The 25225-nt window shown below is 39.3% G+C and overlaps 1 protein-coding gene across 1 annotated transcript in view; it reads left to right on the forward strand.

The window, feature by feature from the left end:
* Positions 1-9223: 9223 nt before the first annotated feature.
* Positions 9224-25225, forward strand: part of Wif1 (WNT inhibitory factor 1) — a 61958-nt gene continuing 45956 nt past the window's right edge. The window contains exons 1-2 of the mRNA XM_048349801.1: positions 9224-9371; positions 9835-9974. Of these exons, the coding sequence (XP_048205758.1) occupies positions 9224-9371; positions 9835-9974 (288 nt within the window). The remainder of the gene's footprint in view (positions 9372-9834; positions 9975-25225) is intronic.

The following is a 25225-nucleotide window of genomic DNA, read 5'->3' on the forward strand; positions in this document are numbered from 1 at the left end:
AAATTATGATCATTCTGATTTCTGTCCCCTGAGTGGCTGGGATCACATTGTAAGCTATGGGTTCACAGAAAGCTTACTGCTTAAATGTGTACTTATTGCCATCACATACTGGAGATTATCGATTGGTGTTGTTTGCCCACCTTGTCATTAGGTTGCCTGAAAAGTTCAAAAAAAGTCTCTTGACTTTGATCATTTAGAATTCAAATGTCTTCTAGCTTTCTAGCTCTGAGGGAAATCTTGGAACTTATCAGCTATGGCTCCTTCAGTAGATTTAAACGAGCCTTGTGAATTAAGAATTCTGAGCCTAGTATTTCACAGGAGTGTCTGGTTATGTGAACTTTCTGACATTCGCTCTTCTCTTCCCTTTTTCTCCTACCCTTTTTCTCTTTCCAACCTCTTGTTCCATTCTCCTCTCCCTCTTCTTTGTTCCTCTTCTTTTCTTTTTTTCACATACTTTACCTTTTTTTTTAATTAAATTTTATTGACAAAGTGTTGTGCAAAGGGGGTACAGTTATATAATAAGGCAGTGAATACATTTCTTGTGATATCTTAGACCCTTATTTTTCTTTCCCTTCCCTAGATCAGGTAGGCATATATACAATATCCAGTGTACCAAAATCATATACAGTAACCACATAGGGTATGCCACAGGAAATTCACCTAGAACTTTAAAGATAATGTCAACAGTAAAATCCTCCTGTGTCCTTCTCTTGGAGTTGTTTTTGCTTATCCTCATCTTATATGATCATGTGTACATAGCTGTTGAGCTATTGTGATCCACTGATACTTTTACCTTTTTAAAAAAGTTTTTTAACTCCACAAATTCCTGAGTCCCCTCACCCCCAGCCTCGTTCTCTTCAAAGACTACTTTGCTCTTGGATTTTTTTCCTCCCAACTCTGTAGTCAGGAAAAAGCCTTTAAAACACTTCAAATTCTTTCCTTTTCTTTTAGGGGTTATAATGGCCTATCTATCATCCGTTAAGAGAAATATTTCTTATAGTTTTTCCAATTTCCTAGATGTTTGCAATGGGAAGCCACACCCAATATCAGTTACCATCAAAGCCAGAAGAGAACGGTTTCACCTCCATAAGTACCTTATTTGTTACTTATAGCCAGTCTTATTCTCCAGTACCTCAGACCTCACTTTCATTCCTCCTAGATATAGCATAGAAAGTACTGATTTTAAGTTGATGGCGGATGGAGATTGCCAACTCAATTGTGTATAGCTGGACTCGGAGCATACTTGGTTTGCTTGTGTGGCACAAAGCTAGAATGAAGAGTGTGGGCCTCACTTGCCTTCATTCTGCCCTAAAGTCTGTGGTTCAGTTTATAATCAATAAAAGCAGATTTACTTGACTTTCCACCCAATTCCAATGTCAATCACTACAAGCAAATTTATTAAACTGACATTCTTCAGTTCTTCTTTTAGAAAGCCAAGTATATTGAATTTAAATAACAGGTTGTTAGAACAGGCATCAACTAATAATTATTTGAATGTTAGGTTCAGGAGACTTATTCTTGTCGTTTAATTGATTTGAATACCTGTTTGGCGAGAAAATTTAGAGAGCTATTAATTCATCACTTTGACACCTATTATTTGAATATATCCAAATTAAGGCATTTTATTAGTTAATGTTCCTCCCCTAACTATTTTAATTGCCTATAATAAGTGAACTAAACATTTCTACCTCTTAAAATTTCCCAAAGCAGTTTCAGAAGGCTAAAGAACATATTGCAAATGGGAAAAAGCCTTTAACACCTCAGCCGAAATACTGACCTGTTATAAACACCTTATAAAACACAAGAGACTTGTAACCTGCTGTAGAAATGACATTACAGTACAGTTTTATTCTAGAAATGTAAATAGTGATGTTATTAAGAAAACTTTTTTTTGCTTTTGCTTTCTTGGTAAGCTCAGGTGATACTATACTGTGAGTATTGGCATTTAATTTTATTTTGCTTCAGAGGCATAAGGCCAACAATGACTGGAAAAACTGAAGAACTCTTAGTGTTCTTTCACATTAGCACAAAATTTGTGGGGCAAGGTGGCATACTAAAAAGAACGGTAGAATTAAGTAACCTTGGCTTTAACCATAGTTTACAATAACTTTCGGGGTTTGGTTGAAATATAGCTCATTCATTGTCCTAATGTGAATAAAAAGGAATTTCTTCTTACCACACTTGACCCACTTCACAGAGAATGAAATTGTTCTAATGGGAATTGAGTAGTTCACTCTCTGGAGATGAGAGCTGTGTTCTGTGGACAGGGAAGTGGGCAGGGAATTCTGTGTTTTAGCTCAATGATTCTTACTTAACACTCAGACCCAACACTGCCATTTTGGCTGTCTTATTTCCTGGGTTTTATTTATATTTATGGTTTCTTATTGCTTAAATTTACAAGCCATCGCTTTAAAAAATTTATTTATTTATTTTTCTTATTTATTGTCAAAGTGATGTACAGAGAGGTTATAGTTTCATATGTTAGGCATTGGATACATTTCTTGTACTGTTTGTTACCTCCTCCCTCATTCAAGCCATCGCTTTTACTGATATACAAGTCTCTAAGGTTGGGCTCATGTGGACAGCTACATAATCATCAGCACAACTAAGACAGACCGTGAACATCGGCTCCCCGCTTTGTTATCAAGATTCTCCAAACTCCTAGTCCCTGGAGACCATTAAAGTATTCCCAGTTCTGCAGTGGTTTTATCATATGTCACCTAATAGAATAAAAGAGGAATTTATCCAGATGATAAATTTCAAAGGTGAACTAAAGATGACCTTCCAATATCAGATATTCTGATATTCTCTTTTCACAATTCTCAAATAGAAATCGTAGATACTATTATTTACGCCAACACATACAATTTAAATAGTCAACACATTACAATACTGCGATGTGCATAATACAAGACACAAACTAAATACCAACAATAAAAAACAAAGATTCCCAAAACTTTCTAAAATAACTCCTAGTGAGCTGTAGTTGAGACCTACTAGCTAAGATGAAGAATCATTTATGTGACTCAGGAATCTCATACTGTGCCATCCTAGATTAAGCCAGTGTCCCTTTTATGGCCTGTGTACTCTCAGTAGAAAGTATTCTTCTGCATTAGTCACTCCCAAGTTCATTGCTAGGCTATGAGGGACCACTTCTGAAGTGAGAGCCTGCTGAAATGATCCTACCTGTGCATTTCTAAACTATTTACCCTACTGTGGGTGGCTTATGTTCTCCCTCAAGCCTTCCTCTCTCATCCTCCTGAACAATCTTGGTGCTTTCCTGAGTGATTTTGTGAAGTGTTCCCTGCCTCTTGCTTCCAGGACCTGTGATTATAATAAACTTTGTTTTGTTTGAGCTTCTGTGTCTCATCTTGTGGCCATACCTGATTGAACACAATCACAGGTTTAAAAACATCATTTTTTGTGCATCCTGCTTTTAGTTTGAGTTGGGTTAGACCAATATAGTTTCTGAGATATAGCTCAACTTTTTGTGTTATTTATTTTTTATATACAGCTCAACTTGATAATAAAAAAATTAAATTTATGTGCACAAGCATCTTCTGTGAGTTAACTTTGACAATATATTGTTGCTTTGAAAAGTAGTTGATATCCTTCCAATTTTGAAGGAGACTTTAAAAAAAACTCATGACTGCATGTATTTTGTGAGAACATTTACTTACTGACACAAATACTCTTTGTTACTTATCTGGATGTATACAATAACATTATATGGTATTGTTTAATTTCAATTCCAGGGCAAGATGTCCTAAGAAACTTGAATAGTCTCAAGAATGAATTCATGATACAATAATTCAATTTTTAGGGGGTCACTTGTGAAGCCTGAACTCAGGGCCTGTCAATTTGTGCTCAAAGCTAGCTCTCTAATACTTGAGCCATACATAGTACCACTTCCAAGAATTCAATTCTCATTAAAAATAAATAAATTATAAACCAATATCCTTGAAGAATATAGTTGTAAACAGCCCTACCAAAATCCCATCAAGCAAATTCAACAGCACATAAGAAGCTCTTATGGCCTGACCAAACAAGCAAAAAGCACGATCAGTAAGAAATAAGGCAAATTCCATAACATTTAGGTTCTTTGGTGTCAATTTTAATTGTTAAGACAATTTTTTTATTATATAGGAAGAATTGTTAGAATCATATCACTTTCTTTGTAATCCTCCTTGGTACTGTGTGGGTTGCATGACTGATGAAGACACTCCCATTGTCTATAAATGAGAAGCTTTCTATTAAACTATCCAAAGGCAGGGCATACCCTCTTGAGGATAAGTTACATGGTTCCATATAAATCAGGGACAAATAAGAACAGCCTGAGAGCAGTCAAAATTTGGAAAGAACTAGTAACTTATGAGAAGGAAGCAACTAAAGCCATTGTGCATTCAAAGATTGCATGACCTCAGTAATACATGAGCTCAAATACTCATGAAAATGCTATTATAAACTCAAATACTCATGAAAATCCTATTATATTTCAGGCATGTGAATGCACCCCTTACACTGAATCTGAGTTGAATCAGCAGATCAAACAAATAGTCCACCAGTTAAAAAGATTATTTCATCCTACGAAGGCAGTCTAAATTGTTTTCCTATTTTATTAATATTGAGAAAGAATAATCTTTTCCCATCATAAAATTAGGGAATATTTTGTGAAATATCATGGGGAGGAATCTCCCATGCAAGCATAAATAAGATTATGGTTGAGGCTAGCCTGGGCAAAGAGTGAGATGCTATCTCACATATACATCACATACATACATAGCATGAAGCAGCAAGGATAAACAGAAAATAATGGACCTGACTTGTGAAAAACAAGATATGTTAGGTTGCCTGGCAATGCCCTCATTTGAGGAGAGAAAAGGAAGAATGTTGTATGGGATGAAAAGGACTTGGGCTGTGCTGTGCTTCAGTAATGTGTTGCGACAAAGAGGTCCCAGCTCAGGGAGGTGACAACTGCCTGCTATGGGAGAAACTAAAACACAAAAGAAATTTTAACTGTTATCCCAACTGTTATACCCAGCCCAGGACACGATGAATTCCTTATTTCACCATACCTTAAATGTACCCCGCCCTACTACCTACCTATCCATTAATCACTTAGCTATGTCAGTTGTTAGATTAGCTGTGAATAGTATCATAGCTAAAGCCTGTGTTGATGGAACACCTACTCAGTAGCTAATACTAAGTCACAAAGCTAATTTCCTCCTCTTCCTCTCATCACCCAGGCATTGTATTTTTCACACCATTTACCAAAAAGGGGTGAATGCAGTGTGTGTGTGTGTGTGTGTGTGTGTGTGTGTGTGTGATTAATTGGAGATAAGAATTTCATGGACTTTTGTTCCTGGGCTTGCTTTGAACCATGATGCTCAGATCTTAGGCATGAGCCATCAGCACCTGGACCAATAAAGTATTTTTAAGATCACAGTCACAATTTTTTATGATAGCATATTATTATAATGGCTTGATTTTATTAGTAGTTACTATTACTCATACTGGAATTAATAAATTAAATGTTACCATATATAAGTATATATAGGAAACATCACAAACTCTATAAGGCTCAGTACTAGCTACAGTTTCAGACATCCACAGGAAATCTGAGAATATTTCCATATGAATAAGGAAGGGCAACTGCATTTGTAGTTCTTCTTAGCACATTCTTCCATAGTCAGCTCCTAACCTATCTTTTTTACTTCATATGCACCTATTCCTTCCCTCCCCATGAAAGGCTCCTAGTACTACAGAAGAACACCAACAAATCCTGCAAGGAAAACCATTCTTTCTCTTGTCTCTTTGTTCTCACTGCTATTGCTCTATGTATGAACCATCCTCGTCACCCTTAATTTCCCTTTGAGCTGCAAGGCTATGCAAGTGCCCTTTATTCTAAGGGGCTGGGGGGTCTTCCCAAAAGTCAGTCTGTACTTACAGGATTTTCTTATGCATCCACAAATACGCACATATGTCTCCATGATGACATTCATTCTTTTCTGTTATGCATCTTGAACATTCCTAGGTTACTTTGAGAATTCCTTAGGAGCAGGGACTGTCTTTTATTTACTTTTTCATCCCCTCTGCCTGTACAATGTGTGCACCAAATATTTAGCAAATGTTTTGGATGAATGAGCCGATGAATGAAAATGGTACAGCAGTCCAGATGTCAGATTTATTCTCTGCCATTTCCTAGCTTTCTATCATGTCAGGCTCACTCTTCTTGAGCTTCTCATTTTGTTACTCCAGTGTTCTGAGGGCTGGGTCATACTTTGTTTTTCTCGTCATTTCTAGGTCAGTTTCCTGCATATAATAGGCATTTAATAAGTCTTTGTTGAATGAATGAATGAATGACTTAATGAAGCTCCAAATATAATAGATGAGAATGAATCACAAAAGGCAAGGAAACATAATGTACTGGAAAATAAGTGATAGAAATTTCAAACTAAATGAAGTCAGTTTGTAAATAACTCCTAGTACATTGTGTTCAAATTTTTATCATGCAAAAATAACTATTGCCACATTTTTATCCAAATAGAGAAATTTAGAATCACAACTCTCTTCTAAATAGAAAAGCTACTTTGCTCAATAACAGAACAAACCCAATTTGGCTACTAGATGTGTCTCCCACCAAACAATAAAAGGTATACTTAATTGCTCTCAAAGATAGCTAACTTATACAACACAAAGCCTGTTCCTTCTTCACTTTCAGAAACCTTAGAAATCTTAAATTTGTGGTGTTCTGTTTTGTTTTATGAGACAAAGTTTCACTATGTAGCCAAGGCTATCCTTGAACTTGGACTGCTATGCCAGTAGACTCCAGAGTGCTGGGATAACAAGGCCTGTGTTTTCTCCTGGCTTAAATTCAGAATTTAAAAAAATAGCATGCTTATCTTCCTTAATGAAGTAGTGTTTCTAAAGTGTCTGATGCTAAAAAATGAACAGAAAACAACCATTGTAAAAAGGGAAAAAATGTCCTTACAGCAAGATGGACTGCTATTTTCAACACCAGAATCAACTACTTCAGAAAAGCCTCAAGTTAAATTAGGAAAGAATTTAGTTCCCCCTTTTCTCTCACCAGAAAAAAATATTGTACATGGTATAGTTACCTAACATTTGATCAATTAGCATTTGATTAGAACACCCTGTAGAGGGCGTCCTTGCACCAAGAGCCATAGAAATGTGAGCAACGCTAAGGGGAAAAAATCTTCAATTAAAACCACAGGCTCCAAATCAAAGAGAATGTCTATTGTGTTGTGAAATTATTGTCTTCAGCTGAGTGACACTGGCATTACAATGGTTAAAGGTTTCCTAATGCAGCAATGTATCTTGTAAATGAGTGTCTGCTGAGATGAAAAATAATAAAGCGTTGGGAAAGAGGTAAATATTTTGTTTTAAAGGAAGAATGGCTGTGAAACTTTGACTACAAACAGAGTTAAGTATGACTTACTTGGAGTGGGACATGACGTCTAAGAGAATGGGTGATGAGATCAGACTGCCTGGGATTTGAGCTATGATCAACACTGACCAGATAGATATCTGCGGTCAACTTACTGGAGTAAGAGTCTTATTTTCCCATCCCTAAAAATGGAGAATAATGATAGCAACTTATTAAAGAGCAGTGAATTGGAACTAAGTACTTCAAAGTACCTTAAAAACAAAGACACTGCAAGTTCAAAACAGTCATAATCTATGTCTAATGCTTTTCTTTTTTGCCTAGCAAGTGGTTAGCTGAACAAATTTTATAGTGCCAACGTATAATGTGTTCTTTTTAATAACTTCTTGTGACCTAACTTTTATTCGACATGAGCCATGTGCACGCCCAGCTTTCTCTTCTCTGTTTTCTGTTTTCTTTTCCCTTTTGGAGTGTCCACCGCTCTACAAAGGACTGTGTCAAACATCATGCCTACCTCCAGACACCCGATCCCTGGGACATTTGTCTGCAGCATCTGGGTGCTTAAAGAACAAAAAGAAGTAAACAAAGTTTTTCGAGTCTGAAGACTTCCAAATGCCTTTGAAAAATCGTTTGCTTCCATTTTCTTTGTACACCCAAGGAATTAGGCTAGAGGCCTGAATCCTTTGTGCGAGGGTGGGGTGGGGGAGGGAATAGGTGACAGGTACTCTAGGCCACTGTGAGCCAACCACACTCCTCCAGGCAAGACCGATCTTCCACCCAGGTGCCTGTATTTCAGTAAACGCGCGCGTGCACACACACACACACGCACGCGCACGCACACACACAATTTTCTTAACATACCACCTACTGTGAAGGTCTTTACGACTTTAGGGGAGCTCCATCCTGGGGGCTGGGGGGTGGGGACAAGGCACAGATAACGCCTAGGACCAAGGGAACGTTTCTAGGCCCTGCTCGGCTCTCGGGAGGACGGAGTCGTTGGGTGTCAAGTGTCCTATGGTAGCGGAGCACCGGCCGCCGAGTCTCGGGAGGATTTTAACAACATCGGAGCGCGCCAAGTGTCCGCGCGTGGCGGAGCAGAGAAGCTGAAGTGCGCAGAGTGGGAACTGCTCCTGGAAGCCAGGGAGACGGGCGGTGTATGTCTTTAGTGAGCACGGGGATGGGGAGTGGAGAAATGGGGTGTCATCTTCACGACCGTCTACAGTGTCCCATCAAGCCCAGCATTTTGGGTTCACACATTCCCGCCTGCCCATGCCTCCTCTTCTGGCCGGTGGAGGAAGCGGATTCTGTCCCAAGAGTCCCAGGACGACCGTGCGTTTCTCAGGTGAGCTCGCCTAGCTCACTGCCCCACCTGGCGCGGGGCGGAGCGCTCGTGGTCCCCGGGCCCCGCCTCGCGCGCGCTTCCATAGCGCCCTCCGGTGGCCACCGGTGCGGCCACGCAGCCTCTGCTTGGCTCCCCAGCCCTTCCCGCGCGCTCCTCTCCTGGCTGTGTTTGACCCTGACTGTGGGCGCGCCGCCGGGGACGTGCTTGGCATCCCCAGCTTTGCCAGCCTCGCGTCACCCGCCCGCGCCCCCTCCTCTGGCGCAGCCCGCGCCCGCTGCACGTCCCCTCCCTCCTCCTTCCCTCCCTCCCTCCTGCGGACTCCCAGGCTCACTCGCACGCACCCACCCGAGGTTTAGAAGCTCACACGTCCAGCCGTCCAAGTGGCACCAGCTCCCAGCCGAAGCCCCCGCGGAGAACTGGACTCGGAGAGTCGAGGCAGAAGAAGTTTCACACAGGCGAGGAGGTGGCCATCAGCCATGGCCCTGCGCAGCGCCTTCCCGGCGGCAGCGCTCCTGCTCGGGAGCATCCTCCCCAGCCTCCTCCCGCTGCCGGCGGGGGCCGGGCAGCCTCCGGAGGAGAGCCTGTACCTGTGGATCGACGCGCACCAGGCCAGGGTGCTCATAGGTAAGCACCGTCCCGCGCCCCGCGCCCTCCTCCGGGAACATAGGGGTGCGTGCCTGCAGTGCGTTTGCAAACTTCAACTTCCAAGGGTGATGGCGAACCCGCCTTTGACTTTGTTATTTTCCCTCTGAAAGCTCCAAAGCCCTACTGTGGCCGTCTGTTCCTGAGCGAGCGCTTTAGGGGAGTCCAGTGTTTCTTTGCATCAATCAGTTCACTCCTGACTTCTTTTTCCCTGGGCACAAGGGTCTGCTAGCATCATTCTTACCCGCACAGCGAGGAAAAGGAACCCCGGCAGGTGCTCTGAGAAAAGAAGGAGCCACTACTACTAGTAGTAATTTATTATTATTATTATTATTATTATTATTATTATTATTATTATTATTATTTCTTCTTCACACGGAAACTTCTAATTGGGAATCATTCAAGTCCAGCTGGTTTGATGGTTTTGTTTATTATTCCACAACAGGATTTGAAGAAGATATCCTGATTGTTTCCGAGGGGAAAATGGCACCCTTTACACATGACTTCAGAAAAGCACAGCAGAGGATGCCTGCAATTCCTGTCAATATCCATTCCATGAATTTTACCTGGCAAGCTGCGGGGCAGGTAAGTTGTGATCACCAGAGAGTGGGGGAACCTATCCATTCAGATTTTCTTTCTTTCTTTTCTCTTCTTCTCTTTCCTTTCCTTTCTTTCTTTCTTCCTTCCTTCCTTCCTTCCTTCCTTCCTTCCTTCCTTCCTTCCTTCCTTCCTTCCTTTCTTTCTTTCTTTCTTTCTTTCTTTCTTTTATTTTTTACGGCTAAATGGAAAATAGTAATAATAGTGCCTAGTGTGTACTGTGATGCATTTCCAAGAGTAATTTCTCCTTTGGTTACCAAGACAATAAGAATCATTTTTGAAGTATTTAAAGTTGTCACATAAGCCAAGCACCAGAGGCTCCGACCTGTAATCCTAGCTACTCAGGAGGCTGATATCCGAGGTTCAGGGTTGGAGGGCATCCTGGGCAGGAAAGTCCATGAGACTCTTATCTCCAATTTACCACCAAAAAGCCAATGGTGGAGTTTGGCTCAAGTGTAGAGAACTAGCCTTGGACGAAGAAGCTAAGGGACTGCACACAGGCCCTGAGTTCAAGCCCCAGGACTGCTTACAAAGATTAAAAAGTTGTCACATAAATGATTCTCAACAAAGAAGGGTAAGCAACGGCCTAAGATTGCTTGCTATTTTGATAAGACTAAGTGTCCTGAGGTTGCTGAAAACATAAGGATCTCAAATACCAATAGCATTCTTTTTATATTAAATTTTAACATAGTGTTTAAAACACTTTCCTCATAGCATCTACTAATCAATTGATATGCTCTATAGCAAACCTTTAAAGTCTTTTTTTTTTTTTCTTGCCAGTCCTGGGCTTGGACTCAGGGCCTGGGCACTGTCCCTGGCTTCTTTTTGCTCAAGGCTAGCACTCTGCCACTTGAGCCACAGCACCACTTGTGGCCATTTTCTATATATGTGGTGCTGGGGAATTGAACCCAAGGCTTCATGTATACAAGGCAAGCACTCTTGCCACTAGGCCATATTCCCAGCCCCTAAAGTCTATAAGTATCTTTGACATCATATGTTGAATGTTATGGATGCTATCTATTTCTGAAAGACCATAGACTATCATATTCAATGCTATCCTGTTCAATGCTATATGTCATATTCAAATGCTATATAAAATAATGCAGCCTGCTGATGTTTTAAGTTACCATTTAAAATGCTTTCCTATGGAATGTGATGACCACTACCTATTTTTTAAATAAATAATTTCTTCTATTCTTTACCATATGAGCACCTTAAAAAATACCCTCAAGAAATTGTACAAAGGGGTTTCAATTCAACATATACTTTATGAGTACAATGCATCTTGGTCAATATCTTCCCTTCCATCCATCATTTTCCCTGATTCCTCCCAACTATGCCCATACATTTGCAATATAATATAAATGGTCTCTTATTGGGGAAGGAAGAGAGAACAAAATATTTATGTGAGTTTAGTTTCTATAGTGCAATTGAAGAATTGACCCAAGAGGACAAATGCTAATAAATTCTTTTGCTCATTAGTTAGTAAAATGTGTTCACTGTGAAAATCATTATAATTAATGTCACATTTTCAGAGTTTTTCTTTATTTTCTAACTACTGAGATGTCTATTTTCAACAAGAATATGACCAAGAAAACACTTTATAAAGAGTAACTATTTGAAATTGAGAAACCCCTTTGTTTCCCACTAATTGCCTGTTATGGCACAGGCATGACCATTTTAGCTCTGTCCTTCCCCCTCCCTTTATTTGTTCTCCTTCTCTCTTCTTTTTAAAATTCTCCTTCTGAAATAGATCAAATCCAGACCCTTCAATACTTCCATTGCTCTGTGGCTTAAAAATGATGTTTTGAATAATGTTTTGAAATGGTGTTTTGGATCCACTTAAATTTGGGACAGAAAGGACATAAATTCAAATAAACCATTGGGCAGATGAGCCACGGAGGCTTCTGTGTGAGGCCTTTTCCATAGGTATTTCATAAACAATTAAGTCTGGAATGTTGTAAAAAAAAATAGGTAAGAATTGGGTGGCTATTTCATGATCTGTTTTTCTTTCCATCTGAATCTTTACTTGTGGTGGACCACTTATTAGATGAGTGAATAATAATTCTATAGTATTAATAAGGTGTTTTGACCAAACACTTATGGACCCAGAAGCATCAGAAGGAAGCTTGGATTGCACCCCACTAGCTAAAAGAATTTGGTAGGTATAAGAGAATAAAAATACCAGTAACTCACTAACTCTTTCCTTTATTTTTCTATTCTTTTTTCCCCTGCATATGAACTTTGTCTTCTAAAGAGTGGAATTTGAAGCAAAGGCTTCCATTCCATGCCATCTCCCTTATTACTGTATAATATCAAGCATATTTGAAAATATTGATATGTTGTTCAGTATTAAATGGTGTGGCATATCAAATAACCTCAGAAATGTGCCTTGTAGAGGATAAGAGAAAATAGTGGGACTGGCATGAAAATGAAGCTTTTATTGTGTGTTTACCTCCTGCTCAGGTGTTGATCATCCATATGAATTATCTCATTAGACAGGACAAGGTTAGCACCTCCATTATGTTACCTTGTTGTTTTTTTATGTGCAGTCTGCATAGAGGGGAAATCCTAGGTAACAACATGAAATTTGATGTCTATTTTTTTAAGGAGAAAGTAGAAGCAGGGAGGTGGGTGAATGTATACAACGACAAACAGCAACATGTTTTTAAATCTTATTTAAATATGACTCACTTTACTCACTAAAATTATGGGATTCCAGCACCATAAGGTTTGAAATGCCAGGAAATTTTGAAGATGGGAAAAATAATGACTTCAATACCAATTAAGTATTTTGAAAGGCACCTGTGCCTAAAGCCAAACCACATCAAAACATTGACATGGAAAATGAAAACTTTATTCCATTACCTACTTATTTCATCCAAATGATATTAAACACCGAATTGCTTCAACAATGCATCAACAAAACACACATCAGATTAAAGGCATTTTAAACTTTATATTTTAGTGGTCTAGCAACATATGAATAAAGTTAAAATAACTTTAGAATTAAAGATGTAGTAGAGGCAGTAAGGTATTATCTACTTCCAATAGCCCGTAGTATGCTTGAGGCCATTTAAAACATACCTTCTGGTCTAATTCAGACAAGTGCAAATAGAATTTACAGTAAGATTCACTCCCTTGCCTCAAGTTGGGTAAATCTTTTGGAACTTGTTTGAGTATGGGTAAAATTATGAATTCACACAGATTGCTGTGCCAATTTAATCTGGATAGGCAAAAGGCTTGCCATAAATCATTTGAGTGGGGATTTTTATTTCAGAATGCAGCCTAAGGAAATAACCTTGAAAACAAATATTTAGGTCCAAGGAAGTTCATCATTATGCTGTTTATAAAAGTGAACACAAGAACATAACTTATAGCTCCAGCAATAGTAAACAATGACAAGGATATTCTAAGACATCCATTTGAAATGTTCATGACAGAGCAAATAGTCTATCATATGGCATAATCTGTTTGAGTCCATTAGAGAATCATCTGGAAGGCATAAGAAAAATTATCTGATCAACATCTGATCCTCCAATGTGTAAACACTAGTTCCACCTACATCTATTGCATTCTGTCAATGGGTGAATATTGATTTGTCACTTTAAAGAGCACTGCCATACTCATTAAATATGTATGACAAGTTACATGAGTCCAAATTGTATGAGGTTCTGTATTATTAAAAACACTATCAATATTTATTGTCTGGTATCATTTTTACACTACACAGCATTCGACACAATGGTAGAAAAATTGGTTTTCTCTGATGATCAGCTCTCTGAAGACTAAAAATATATTTCACTTATACTTATGTTTGTCTGGTCTTTCACGTGTGTGTGTGTGTGTGTGTGTGTGTGTGTGTGTGTGTGTCCTGGGGCTTGAACTTGGGTCCTGGGCACTGTCCCTTAGCTTTTTTGCTTAAGGCTGGTGCTCTCTGCTTAAATCACATCTCCACTTCTGGCTTTTGATTGTTAATTGGAGATGAGAATCCCACAAACATTCCTGCCCAGGCTGGTTTCAAACTGCAATTCTCTGATCTCATCCTCCTGAGTAGCTAGGATTAAAGGTGTAAGCTGTGGGTACCTAACTCACGGGTTCATTTGAAGGTTCTCAAAACCTTACTTTAAAAGGCTTTCTTATTTGAAATTAGTCTACTTTGCTCTCTTCCTGAAATTTTTGTTTTTTTAAAAAAAAAACATGGGCAATTTTTCCACTGTTGTATCTCCATGTAAATTACTCTAATTCTGCCATGATTATTATCAAGGTTTTTAGATAAGAGGGATTTCTGCAATAGAGGCTTAGGCTAAAAGGATATTTTAGTCATTAAGGGCAAATACTCTTTATTATTGTATACAACTTTAAAATCACGTATGTTTTTCAAGGTGACATGTCTTATTCTTTTTCCCTAAATTTGACACAGGCAGAGGCCATGAGCAACCATTTTTGTTTCCTAAATTAGGCACAAATTAAACATTTTATTTGGAAAATAACACTTCCTAAAACCAATAGCTTTCAAGTAAAAATTTAACAAGAAATTTTGTTAGACAAATCTGAATTCTAACTTTAGGTAGGATACTGCTGCTGATTTCCATATGAGCTAGTTTGGTGTAAGGCCAAAGTATGGCATTTGCATAGGTCTTATAAATAGATCTTTATTCATAAAAATCATGTAGATTTGATCTTATAACTATAATGTGTTCTGTCACCTGCAGAAACATGTTGCTACTGTGAATCTGTTATTTGGTTATGAGGCATGTCTTTTAATGTTGCCATTTTGTTTTTAGCAGTGGAGATGGATTTATGATGAGCCAGCTGTACTGTGTTTCCATCTTCCTTTCCATTTTCCTTCAGACCAGAAGCCTGGGATTTCTGAGCTAGATGGCAAGGGTGGGGGTAAATTGATAAATATGACATAGAAATTCTCTGGTGACTATAACCAACCAATATTCACTTCAAATCTACCTCTCTAATTCCTACGCAATCTGTAGCCATCTGAACCAACAAGTCCAAATCTTAGAAAACACTTTTCTTGGGGCTGGGGATATGGCCTAGTGGCAAGAGTGCCTGCCTTGGATACACGAGGCCCTAGGTTCAATTCCCCAGCACCACATATACAGAAAAACGGCCAGAAGCGGCGCTGTGGCTCGGGTGGCAGAGTGCTAGCCTTGAGCGGGAAGAAGCCAGGGACAGTGCTCAGGCCCTGAGTCCAAGGCCCAGGACTGGCCAAAAAAAAAGAAAACACTTTTCTTGAAATATAAAGTGTAGAATTCATACAACCACTAGAAGTCAGTGGTGAGGCTTTAGTCTTTTTAATTTCAAGATGCCTAAAAGCTAAATTTCAGAATGTTGCTGTGGTTACAGGAAGGGAAGAGAAGAGCTGTGTCTGTGTGCTGTAGTATGGACTATCAGACTAGAGTGCAGAAATTTGCTCTTTTTTTCTTTTGTATATAACCCTAAAAATATGAAATAGGCTGAGGATACAGAGTTTGAAGTGTGAAACATCTTCCAACATGCAAGGTTAGTTATAAATAAATTTGTGATCCTTACTAGTTCCCTACAGAAAAAAAAAGTCTTGAATATCAAAAGCATCCTGAAATAATAGCAATATTAGCAAAGTGTCACGTACGAAGAAAGCTTGAGAACTTTGCCTGGAAAATGGCGTCTTTGTGAATGATTCCAGTAAGTACCATCTGAATTCAGCTTGAACGTGAGAAAACTGCCTTTGGAAAGAAAGGAAATACGAAACAGGCCTTTCCTCTGACAGCTGACTCTCATGTTTGCTTTTTTTTTTTTTTAAAGAACTGAATGGTTCTGCTGACATGTTTCTGTAATATCAACTGAATAATCCAATTCTATCATGACCATGCTCCTGGAACTGCAGTTTGCTTATTTTCTCAATGTAGTGTTTGATGGCATGTAACCCTGGTTGGTCCCATTACATTTTGGCTGAGGTTTGCAATCTCAAGTTCCCCATTGGACCAGTTGAGTTCCAAAGACTTGTATTAAAGTCTCTCCCCCCCACCCCCGCACCTTCCCTTCTCTTTTGACAAAAATCAAAGAAAAACAATAGCGGGTGAATTCTAATTTGAGTATATCCTCTCTGTCTTCAAAGGAACTGCCAAACACTCTTAAACACCTCTTTCCAGTCCTGAGGTTATGGTAATACTTATTATTATTTAAATCCCTTAATTATACTGTCCCAATTTTTTCCTAATGGAGTTAACGATTGTTTGGGTAGTTATAGCTCAAGTGGTTTTCATATCTTTGCACTCCTGGGGTTTGTCATCATACTGTAGTATGGTTTTATGTCACCGAATGAAGGAAATGCCTTGTTTTCTGACCCCTGCTCCGTGGTTTCAAAGTAGGAATGTGAATATGTTTACATACTGTGGGCATGGTATTTTTTTTTAAAGGAGGTACTCATATCAAAAGGAACAGCTCTAAACCTTTAATGTTTAGATTGTGTTCTACTGTGGTATTTTTGCATTGTGGTGTTGTGGACAGGCCACTGGGGATCAAAGAATAATTCTGCAGAGAGCCCAATTCATTGAGCCAAGCAGGCATGTGCCAGCCATCTGTTGTATCTGTTGATAGAAAACAGCAGTTAGTTTCTCAAACTTTTGCCAGAAAAAAAAAAAAAGCTTTATTGCTTCGAGGAGATGAGTAACAAGGTACCTTGTAAGCCACATCTGGTTCTATGGCGATTTACATGGCATAAATGTAAACTCTGCCATATCTTTCTTCCATGGTGGTGTAAAAGCACATAAACAAACCCTTCACCACTGTCCTCTCCATTGATTCTTGACTTGAAACACAAACACAAGTGTGTTAAATTGTTGAGGTGAAGGAGAAAGATGTGCCATTCCATAAGGCATGTGGCTTTGGATTACAGACATTTAACTTACCTATGCCTGATAAATAAGTTGTGTGTTTTCAAGGGAAAGCTTTGGGGATGAAAGAGTTTAGTGAAAATGGCCTTCAGTCTGTTGCCAGAGATCTCAACAGATCAGGACTTCTTTTGCTGTAATGGTTTAATCAACTTGTTAAAGTTACCTGGGAGTAACTTAGTTATATTTCCACAGACCCTGAGTGGATGAGAGCTTTTTCTTCCACGCAATGTTTCTCATTGACTCAAGCATTCAATCAACAAACACAGTGAGGCATCGAGGTACAAAGGCAATCTTCCTACCTTGCTAAGAATGCAAATGAGGTTAGAAAGTACAGGGTTGGCTGAAAACACAAAGGAACCCACTCTTTTTTCTGCCAGGAGTAGTTCACCAAGCTCTCCGAGCAAGTGGTCTTTAAGTTAAATTCCCAAAGGATGAATCAGATCAGCCAGAGAAGAAAGTATTTTCCACACAGAGAGCTCAAGAAATTCAAATGTTTGGAGGTCTTAAAAGGAGGGTATTCTTTAGATAATCACGAGGACCTTAAATCTCATATGGAAAGAAAGACAGACCCATAGAAAGGTATTGAGGTTAAATAATGGAGGAAGAATCTGGGACAGAAGAGTAGAAGGTAAGAACAACGCAGAGAGGTTTCTCCTTTGTGTGCAATGGAGAGAATGGACTCGATATCTTTATGTTTATCCAGTGTTGCATCGAGTACCTCTTTGGATATGGGTTAGGTACACAGCAGCTTCTCCATAGCTCTTATTCACCTCTTCTTTCTTACTATGCTTCTGGAAGAATTTGTGATGATTCTTCTTTTCTATCTTTCCTCCTCCTGCTTCTCCTCCTTTATTTTTTATTTTTTTTTAATCTTTGTTGTCATGGAGCTTAAACTCGAGGACCGAAGTGCCGTCTCTGAGTTTTTTTGTTCAAACTAGGGCTCTACCACTTTGAGCCACAGATCCACTTCTTTTTTTTTTTTTAATTGGAGATTAGGGTCTCAAGGAATTTTCATCCCAGGCTGCTTTCAAATCGCAATCCTCAAATCTCAGATCTCAGCCTCCTGAGCAGCTAGGATTACAGGCATGAGCCACTGGTACCCACTGCTCCTCCTCTTCATCTTCCTCCTTTTGGTGATAAGGGCACATAACTAGAATCAACCTAGTTTTCTTAATGGAATACAGACCTTTGATAGAACATAAAAGGGAACATCTATGAATAGGAAACTATACTAGTTCAAAAAAAGAAGCTGAGCTTGATGACTTAAGCTTGTAATCCTAATTACTTAAGAAGGGAAGACTTCAGGAAATCATAAGGCAAGGCCAGTCCAGGCATTGAAAAATTTTTGATAGACTTCATTTCAACCAGTGACTGAGCATGGTAGCATGTGTCTGTTATGAGAGCTACAGGAGAAGCACAATAGCTGAGCAAGGAGGCATGCACCTGTCATGGCCAGACACAGGGAAGCACAAATAGGAAGATTACAGCCCATGCCTAAAGCAAACTCTTGCAGCCAAAGTAACCCCCCCCCCCAAAAAAAAACAACAACAGCCCAAGATATGGCTCAGAGGTAGAGTGCCTGCCTCTGTGTTCAACCCCTAATCCCACCACCACCACCATCAAAAAACACATAGCAGAGGCTGAGAATGTGGCTTATTGATAGAGTACTTGCCTAGCATCTATAAAGCCATGGGTTCAATTCCTCAGTACCAGATAAACAGAAAAAGCCAGAAGTGGTGCTCTGGCTCAGGTGGCAGAGTGCTAACCTTGAGCAAAAAGAAGCCAGGGACAGTGCTCAGGCCCTGAGTTCAAACCCCAGGACTGGCACACAAAAACAAAAACATAGCATCTCTTTTCAGCTCCTATACTACCTTTGAAATAGCAACAAAGTCCAAGGAAAATATAGAAATTAAGCTTGATGAGTAGCCCTCCAATTTAAAGAATGAGAAATTGAACACTGCATATAGATTTATTTAAATGCTTATTTAATAGGCTTGTTTCTTTGAATATTTGGCCTTCCTTCCTTCCTTCCTTCCTTCCTTCCTTCCTTCCTTCCTTCCTTCCTTCCTTCCTTCCTTCCTTCTTTTGCCAATCCCGAGGCTTGAACCCAGGGCCTGGGCACTTTTTTTGTTCAAGGCTAGCACTCTACCACTTGAGCCACAGTACCACTTCTGGCCTTTTCTGTTTATTGATACTGAAGAATCGAACCCAGGGCTTCATGCATGCTAGGCAAGCACTCTGCCACTAAGCCACACTCCCAGCCCATAATTGGTTTTCTTTATTAAATTTTTTTTAAACTCTAACATCAGAACTCGTACTTTTTTCATTTTCCTCAAAGACATCTGAATGTTTCTTTTTCTGTGCTGTGTATTTTATTCTTGTTAAATGTTAGTGGATTGTACATTTTCTTCTTACTGTGTTTTTATGAATGATTGGAGGTGAGGGAAGAATCTTGGAACTTATCAGGCATCTTTTGAAACCCATTCACTGGAGTAAAATCTTAGAGGAAAGTTGTGTGTCTTGGGCCTGGGTCAGAGTAACAGGTTAGGGGGGTATGTGCTTAACAATAAGAGAAAAGAAATCAGGATAGTCTTTGAATAGTTGCTTTTTGGTCAGAACTTAGATCACACTAAGGGTGTAAAACATGATCAAGAATCACTCCCTGAGGCATGCCTGTAATCCTAGATATCCTAGAGGCAGAGGTAGGAGGATATTGATGTAATGCTGGCCCCTAGCAAAAGCAAAATACTTTACCTGAAAAACAAACTAAAGTTAAAAGGGCTGGAAGCATGAGTAATTCTCCTTTCAAAAAAAAAAAAAACAACAATCCAAGAACATTTACCAGTGCTTACTATGTCCCAGGTCATGGAAATACAAATTTGAATTCATCTAACTTCCTTCAGGAAGCCATCAGCAGGGATGAAGACTGTGGTGTCAATAGATAATGTGGTTGTAATAATTGTGATAAATTCCCAGAGCCAACGTTCATTTGGTTTGTCACTACATAGAAGAGTGTAGCAAAAGGGGTAAATGGGAGCTGGAATTCAACTGTATTTCAGATTTTATTCCCTGGCACCAAGTTGTCTCCATCTAGAAGAGACACTTGTACTTGATTGGAACAGAACTCCCTGGGAACTACTTGTGGTTCCCATGAATGATCTCAGGAAAGAGCTATGAGAACATAAGGCCAGAGAGTTTTGCCATTGCCTGGCTAAATTCATAATTGCTTAGATACTGAATAGAACCCTTAGGGATGTAGCATCTGAGCTGGGCCAGAAAAGAGCATAGCAGGCAAAGAGTAGCAAAGCAGATAAGATCAGGGTATGGCAGCTATGCAACAGCGCATCAAGAGGTCCAATTGGAAAGTGACAATGACTAAGAATTGTTCAACATTATGGAACAGGAATTGAAGAATATGAATCTGAAAAGTGAGTTTAAGGAAAATGATAACTTCTATATACCAAAGTTGACTGTGGTCTCATAGACAATGGACAACTGCTGAAAGTTTAAAAGTAGATAATAACATATGATGGTCACACTGATGGCAAACAGAGGTAGATGGTACCATGCCTGAGTATGAGAAACCAACTAAAATGCTACTTGAGAAACCACAAAAAGCAAGAAAGGCCTAAAAGTAAGGTAAGCAGTGGAGAGAAAGGGGGTAAGGGGAAGAGCAGATGGCAGTCCTATCACCATAACTGACAAGACATTTTAGACATAGGTATTTATGGAAATGAGGTAACAGCAGAATACTCTGATTTGATTAGGTGGATAGTTGTGTCTTAAATGAGGAAAATAATTACAGGAGCAAATGCAGAAATTGCTGGACATATTTTCTACGAGATGATAAATTCTGATAGTTTCAAAAATTGAGTTCAAAGCTAAGACATGAAGTAAAGAGTAGAAATACTGGTCTTGAAGAGAGAATCCTTTTTAAAATAATTTATTATTATTATCTCTAAGTAATTGTACAAAGGAGTTGTCATTTAACAAAGCAGTTTATGAATACAGTGCTTCTTGATCAATGTCACCCCTTCAACATTCTCACCCATCCTCACCAAACCTCCCCTTCCCTCACCCTTCTTAATTTTGTAAGATATACATTAAATTCTTGACTGCATTTCCTCCTCTTTTCCTCTTCATTTGCCTACCTCTTTCTTCTTGTCCCCACTTCTGGTGTTTATTTTGTTGAACTCTGCCTTTGCCTTTCTACGAAATTACACTATTTGAGCTCTTTCTTGAATCTACCATATTTCAGTTAATATATTTGTATATACTTGCATATCACCCAATGTATTTACTTACAAGTTTTAAGCTAAATCTTGCTTCTACATGTAAAGGAAAACATCCATCCCTTATCTCTCTGAGTCTGACTTACTTCATTTAACATAATTTTCCCCAGATCTTTCTTTTTTTCCCTGCAAGTGGTACAATATCATTCTTTCTAATGGATGAGTAAAATTCCATTGTGTATATATACCACATTTTCTTGATCCATTCATCCATTGAGGGGCATCTGGGCTAGTTCCATACCTTGGATATAGTGAGCAGTGCTGCAATGAACATGGTTGTGCTGTGGCTTTACTGTATTCATTCTGTTCTCTTTCTTCCTTCTGTTAATCTCAACTCAGTGTTTATTGATTTTCTACCTAATGGCAAGGCTTATGCTGAACGTTAACAAAAAGAAATGTAAGTTAGATATAAAGCTTGTCCTATGAGAGATCATAGTCGAGGGTAGAAACAGATATGACATAAAATAACAGTATACTTTTGATCATTTTATAATCACAATATGGAGAAAGTGCTGTGAAAGTACTAAAAAGGGGTATTCACTCTGTTGGGAAAGAGGAAATTATCTGCATAGCATTCTTGGTGTTCTTCATTGTGTGCCATAGTGCACCATAAAACTTCAATAGGTACACTTAGAAACTTTGCTGTATTTAATTTCATGACTTGTATGTACTTGAGATATTGAATGAATTGTACTTTGCATTTGCCATCAAAATTTGGAGACAGATATGATAAATATCACTATATCACTAAAGGTGGACTAAATCAGCTCCACTAGGTGAAAGTACTTGAGCAAATCAGTTTGTGGGAGCGGATTAATTTGAACAAACTTCTGCTGCAAGGCTTGCTGAGATGCCTTGTTTCCAGGAAGTATTTCAGTATCAGTCATGAATATGCCAGAGGGAATCCACAGCAAAAATCAAGTCCACATGGGCTATCTCACACTTAAGACAACACTGGATGAATCTCCTATAGGCTTGTAGAATAATCTGATATTTGGCTCTTGAGTATTGAGTGAGGCTATGTGATTCCTCACATTTAAGAGTTCCATTAATATTCCCGTTTCCAGTTAGTATTTGGTTAGGATTTGAATGTTTCATACTGTCAGTTACAGCAGTAGCCAGCAGGTGGCAATGTAAAAGTTACTTCTTTGGGAAATTTTCCACCTCAACCTTTTATGAGGTTTCCAATGCCATGTGCCTAACAGACCCAGATGGCTATTGTAATCTTTGTGGTACTCATTTCAATGGCCCATTAACATACTTAGTGGGCTGGAAGATAAACTTCCTCAACTTCGTACTACTGATTGCATCCAAACTCATGATACACTTGAGAAATCAAGGCCACTATAATGTGAATGATTTCATTACATGCTGACTGTATATTCTCACTTTTAAACAGTCACTCCAATTCAGATCATAATCAAGCTTAGGGTTAGTTTTTCATGTTCATTTGATATATTTATTCTTTGTTTTCACTTGCTGTATAAAATAGAGGATGCAGAAGAGCAGAGTTGGGAGATTTCAGAGTTTATCTAGTTCATTGAATTCACTCTTTTCTCCAAGTGTCAGTGAATTGTGTTCCTCAGCCTCTGATTGAACATGTCCACTCATTAAGGCAGGGTTTTAGAAGTATTCTTATTGTATTAATCATAGATAGGTGTTAATCACAAATAGTTCTTAATAAGAAAGTACAAGCTATCTTTCCACTATAAGTTGAATATTCCTAGACTCTACCAGTCTGTAGATTTATCTGGGCAGTAGCTTATTTACGTTTAAACCCTCAGGTTTCCTGATGTATCTGTCACTCATGTAAACCTCTGTGAACTTACTCCTTTTCCTCCCCTAGCAAAGATCAGCTAATTCTGAATTCTTAGAAGGGCTCCATATAGCCATCTTTGGTGGAGATAGTTTGATCTCCATTTGCTGCCACAGTACTGCCACAGAGGAGGATGCTTCTCAGGTCTGTGCAATCTATGGGTGCTCTGTAAGATGTCATCATGTCAGCACTGATGGGGCCAAGTTGGGCTGTAAGCCACAGGCCTTAGGACAACAAACGAGGTTCAAGACAGAAATGGAGTCTACCCTTTTCCTTGTCTTAGCATTGAACTTTGTTACCCTAAGACAAGCCCACCCCCAAGGCCCCAACTTTAGGACTAGGCTTTCAAATCTTTTAGTACAAATGTTGACATTTACCTCCCTTTACCTGCCAAGCAACTGCATAAACAAGCTGCCCATCCTGTGCATGCCAGACGGCACCACAGACAACCAGTGACACAGCTGAACCCCAAAACCCAATTGAAGTTCTACCTGATCACACTGGAGATTCGTGGCCTCAGCCTTCTCTGTTCTCTAAAGCCAGAGAAGGTACACTTTTAACTTTTTTCTCATTGGAAACTAGACCATAACCACCCTCTTTAAATCATCTTTGTCTATGCCAAACATCCTTAATTTCTTTAGCCACTTTACATAATTGATTTTGCATTTTTTCAAACTTGACCCCTAAATACTTACTAAAAGTATAAAATTCTCACAGGTCTTGCTGGTATTATTTGTCATCATTATTATTATTAGTGGAGGAACTGAGATTTGAACTCAGGGCCTTATACTAGGTAGGTTCTTTACTGTAGAACCATGCCTCCAATCCTTTTTTTGTTGCACTGGTAATTTTGAGTTTTGCTTTTTTCCTGGGGCCATTCCTGGAAAATGTGATCCTTCTATTTTACACTTTCTACCACATCAGTTCCTTTAGAAACTCAGTATACTCAAGGCTTTCTTGAATGATATTTAATTGAGGAAAGTTGAATGGCCAGTATTGAACAATGCAAGTTAAGAGAGGTGATGGAATCTACCCTTTTGGATGGGATAGAGGGTCAGAACTAAGGCAGGGCAATGAGGTAGTTAGCATGCTAGAGGAGGAGTGCCTCTGTAAATTTACACCCAGAGGGCCAAGCTTATCATCCCTGTAGTTCATGCCCTGAGCATACTGGCAAGCATGTCATGTTTGGTGGTTGATTTTGTCAATTTGACTGAGCTATGGGATGCCCAGACATTTGCTCAAATCCAACTGTGGGTATATCTGTGAAGATGTTTCTGGATGTGATTAACATTTAGGCTCATAGACTAAGCAAGGCATCCGTATGATGGATGATCTGTATTATGGGCTCATCCGTGGATGAGCCCCATCTAACCACTAGAGGGACTGCATAAAACAAAAAGATAGGTCCTCCTGTGAGTAAAAACAACTTGTTTCCTGGCAGACTTCAGACTGAAACACCAGTATTTCCTGAAACTCCAATCCAATGGCATTCCAACTAGAACTATACTATGGGCTCCTCTAGGACTCCAATTTGCTAACTACAGATCTTGGGATTTTTCAGTCTCTAAACTAATCATGCAAGCCAGTTGCGTATCCTCTCAGTTTCTCAGTCTCCTCTCTCTCTCTCTCTCTCTCTCTCTCTCTCTCTCTCTCTCTCTCTCTCTCTCTCTCTCTCTCTCTCTCTCTCTCTGTTTTTTCTGCATCCTGTTGTTTATTGTTCAATTTCTCTGGAAATCGCTGACCAGTATACCATCCAAACACAGCAGCACAGGCTAAATCTTTATCAACTTAAACTCTTGGGGCTGCAGGTTCTTCATGGACTTGAAGGAAAGCATTAATTTACTTTTTACAGTGGAGGCAAAACGCAGTTGCATAATGTGTACCAAGTACTTGACACACAGTAGACACTGAAAAAGTAGGCTCTTTTCTTCTCTCTGTATTAATGAGCTGTTAGTGCTAGGTGGGAGTCATGAGGCCAAAGAAAGATGGTCTGCCAGATCCCAAGCTGGGACTGTGCTGGCAGGATGCCCAGATTCCACCAGAAGTGAATGGCATCCTGCTCTCTGAACTCCGTATCACACCGAGCTGGCCTCGGGAGGTCTGGCTTCCCGCCTGGCTCCCACACCCGCTATCTGGGACCTCAGACAAGTATTTTCCTTTATTTCTCATCTGTAAAATGAGGGGTGTTCTCTTAGTGACTTATTACTCATCATTTCTGTCTTGGTTTTTGTTTTGTGT

Source organism: Perognathus longimembris, chromosome 1, assembly GCF_023159225.1.
Source record: "Perognathus longimembris pacificus isolate PPM17 chromosome 1, ASM2315922v1, whole genome shotgun sequence".
Taxonomy (NCBI): Eukaryota; Metazoa; Chordata; class Mammalia; order Rodentia; family Heteromyidae; genus Perognathus; species Perognathus longimembris.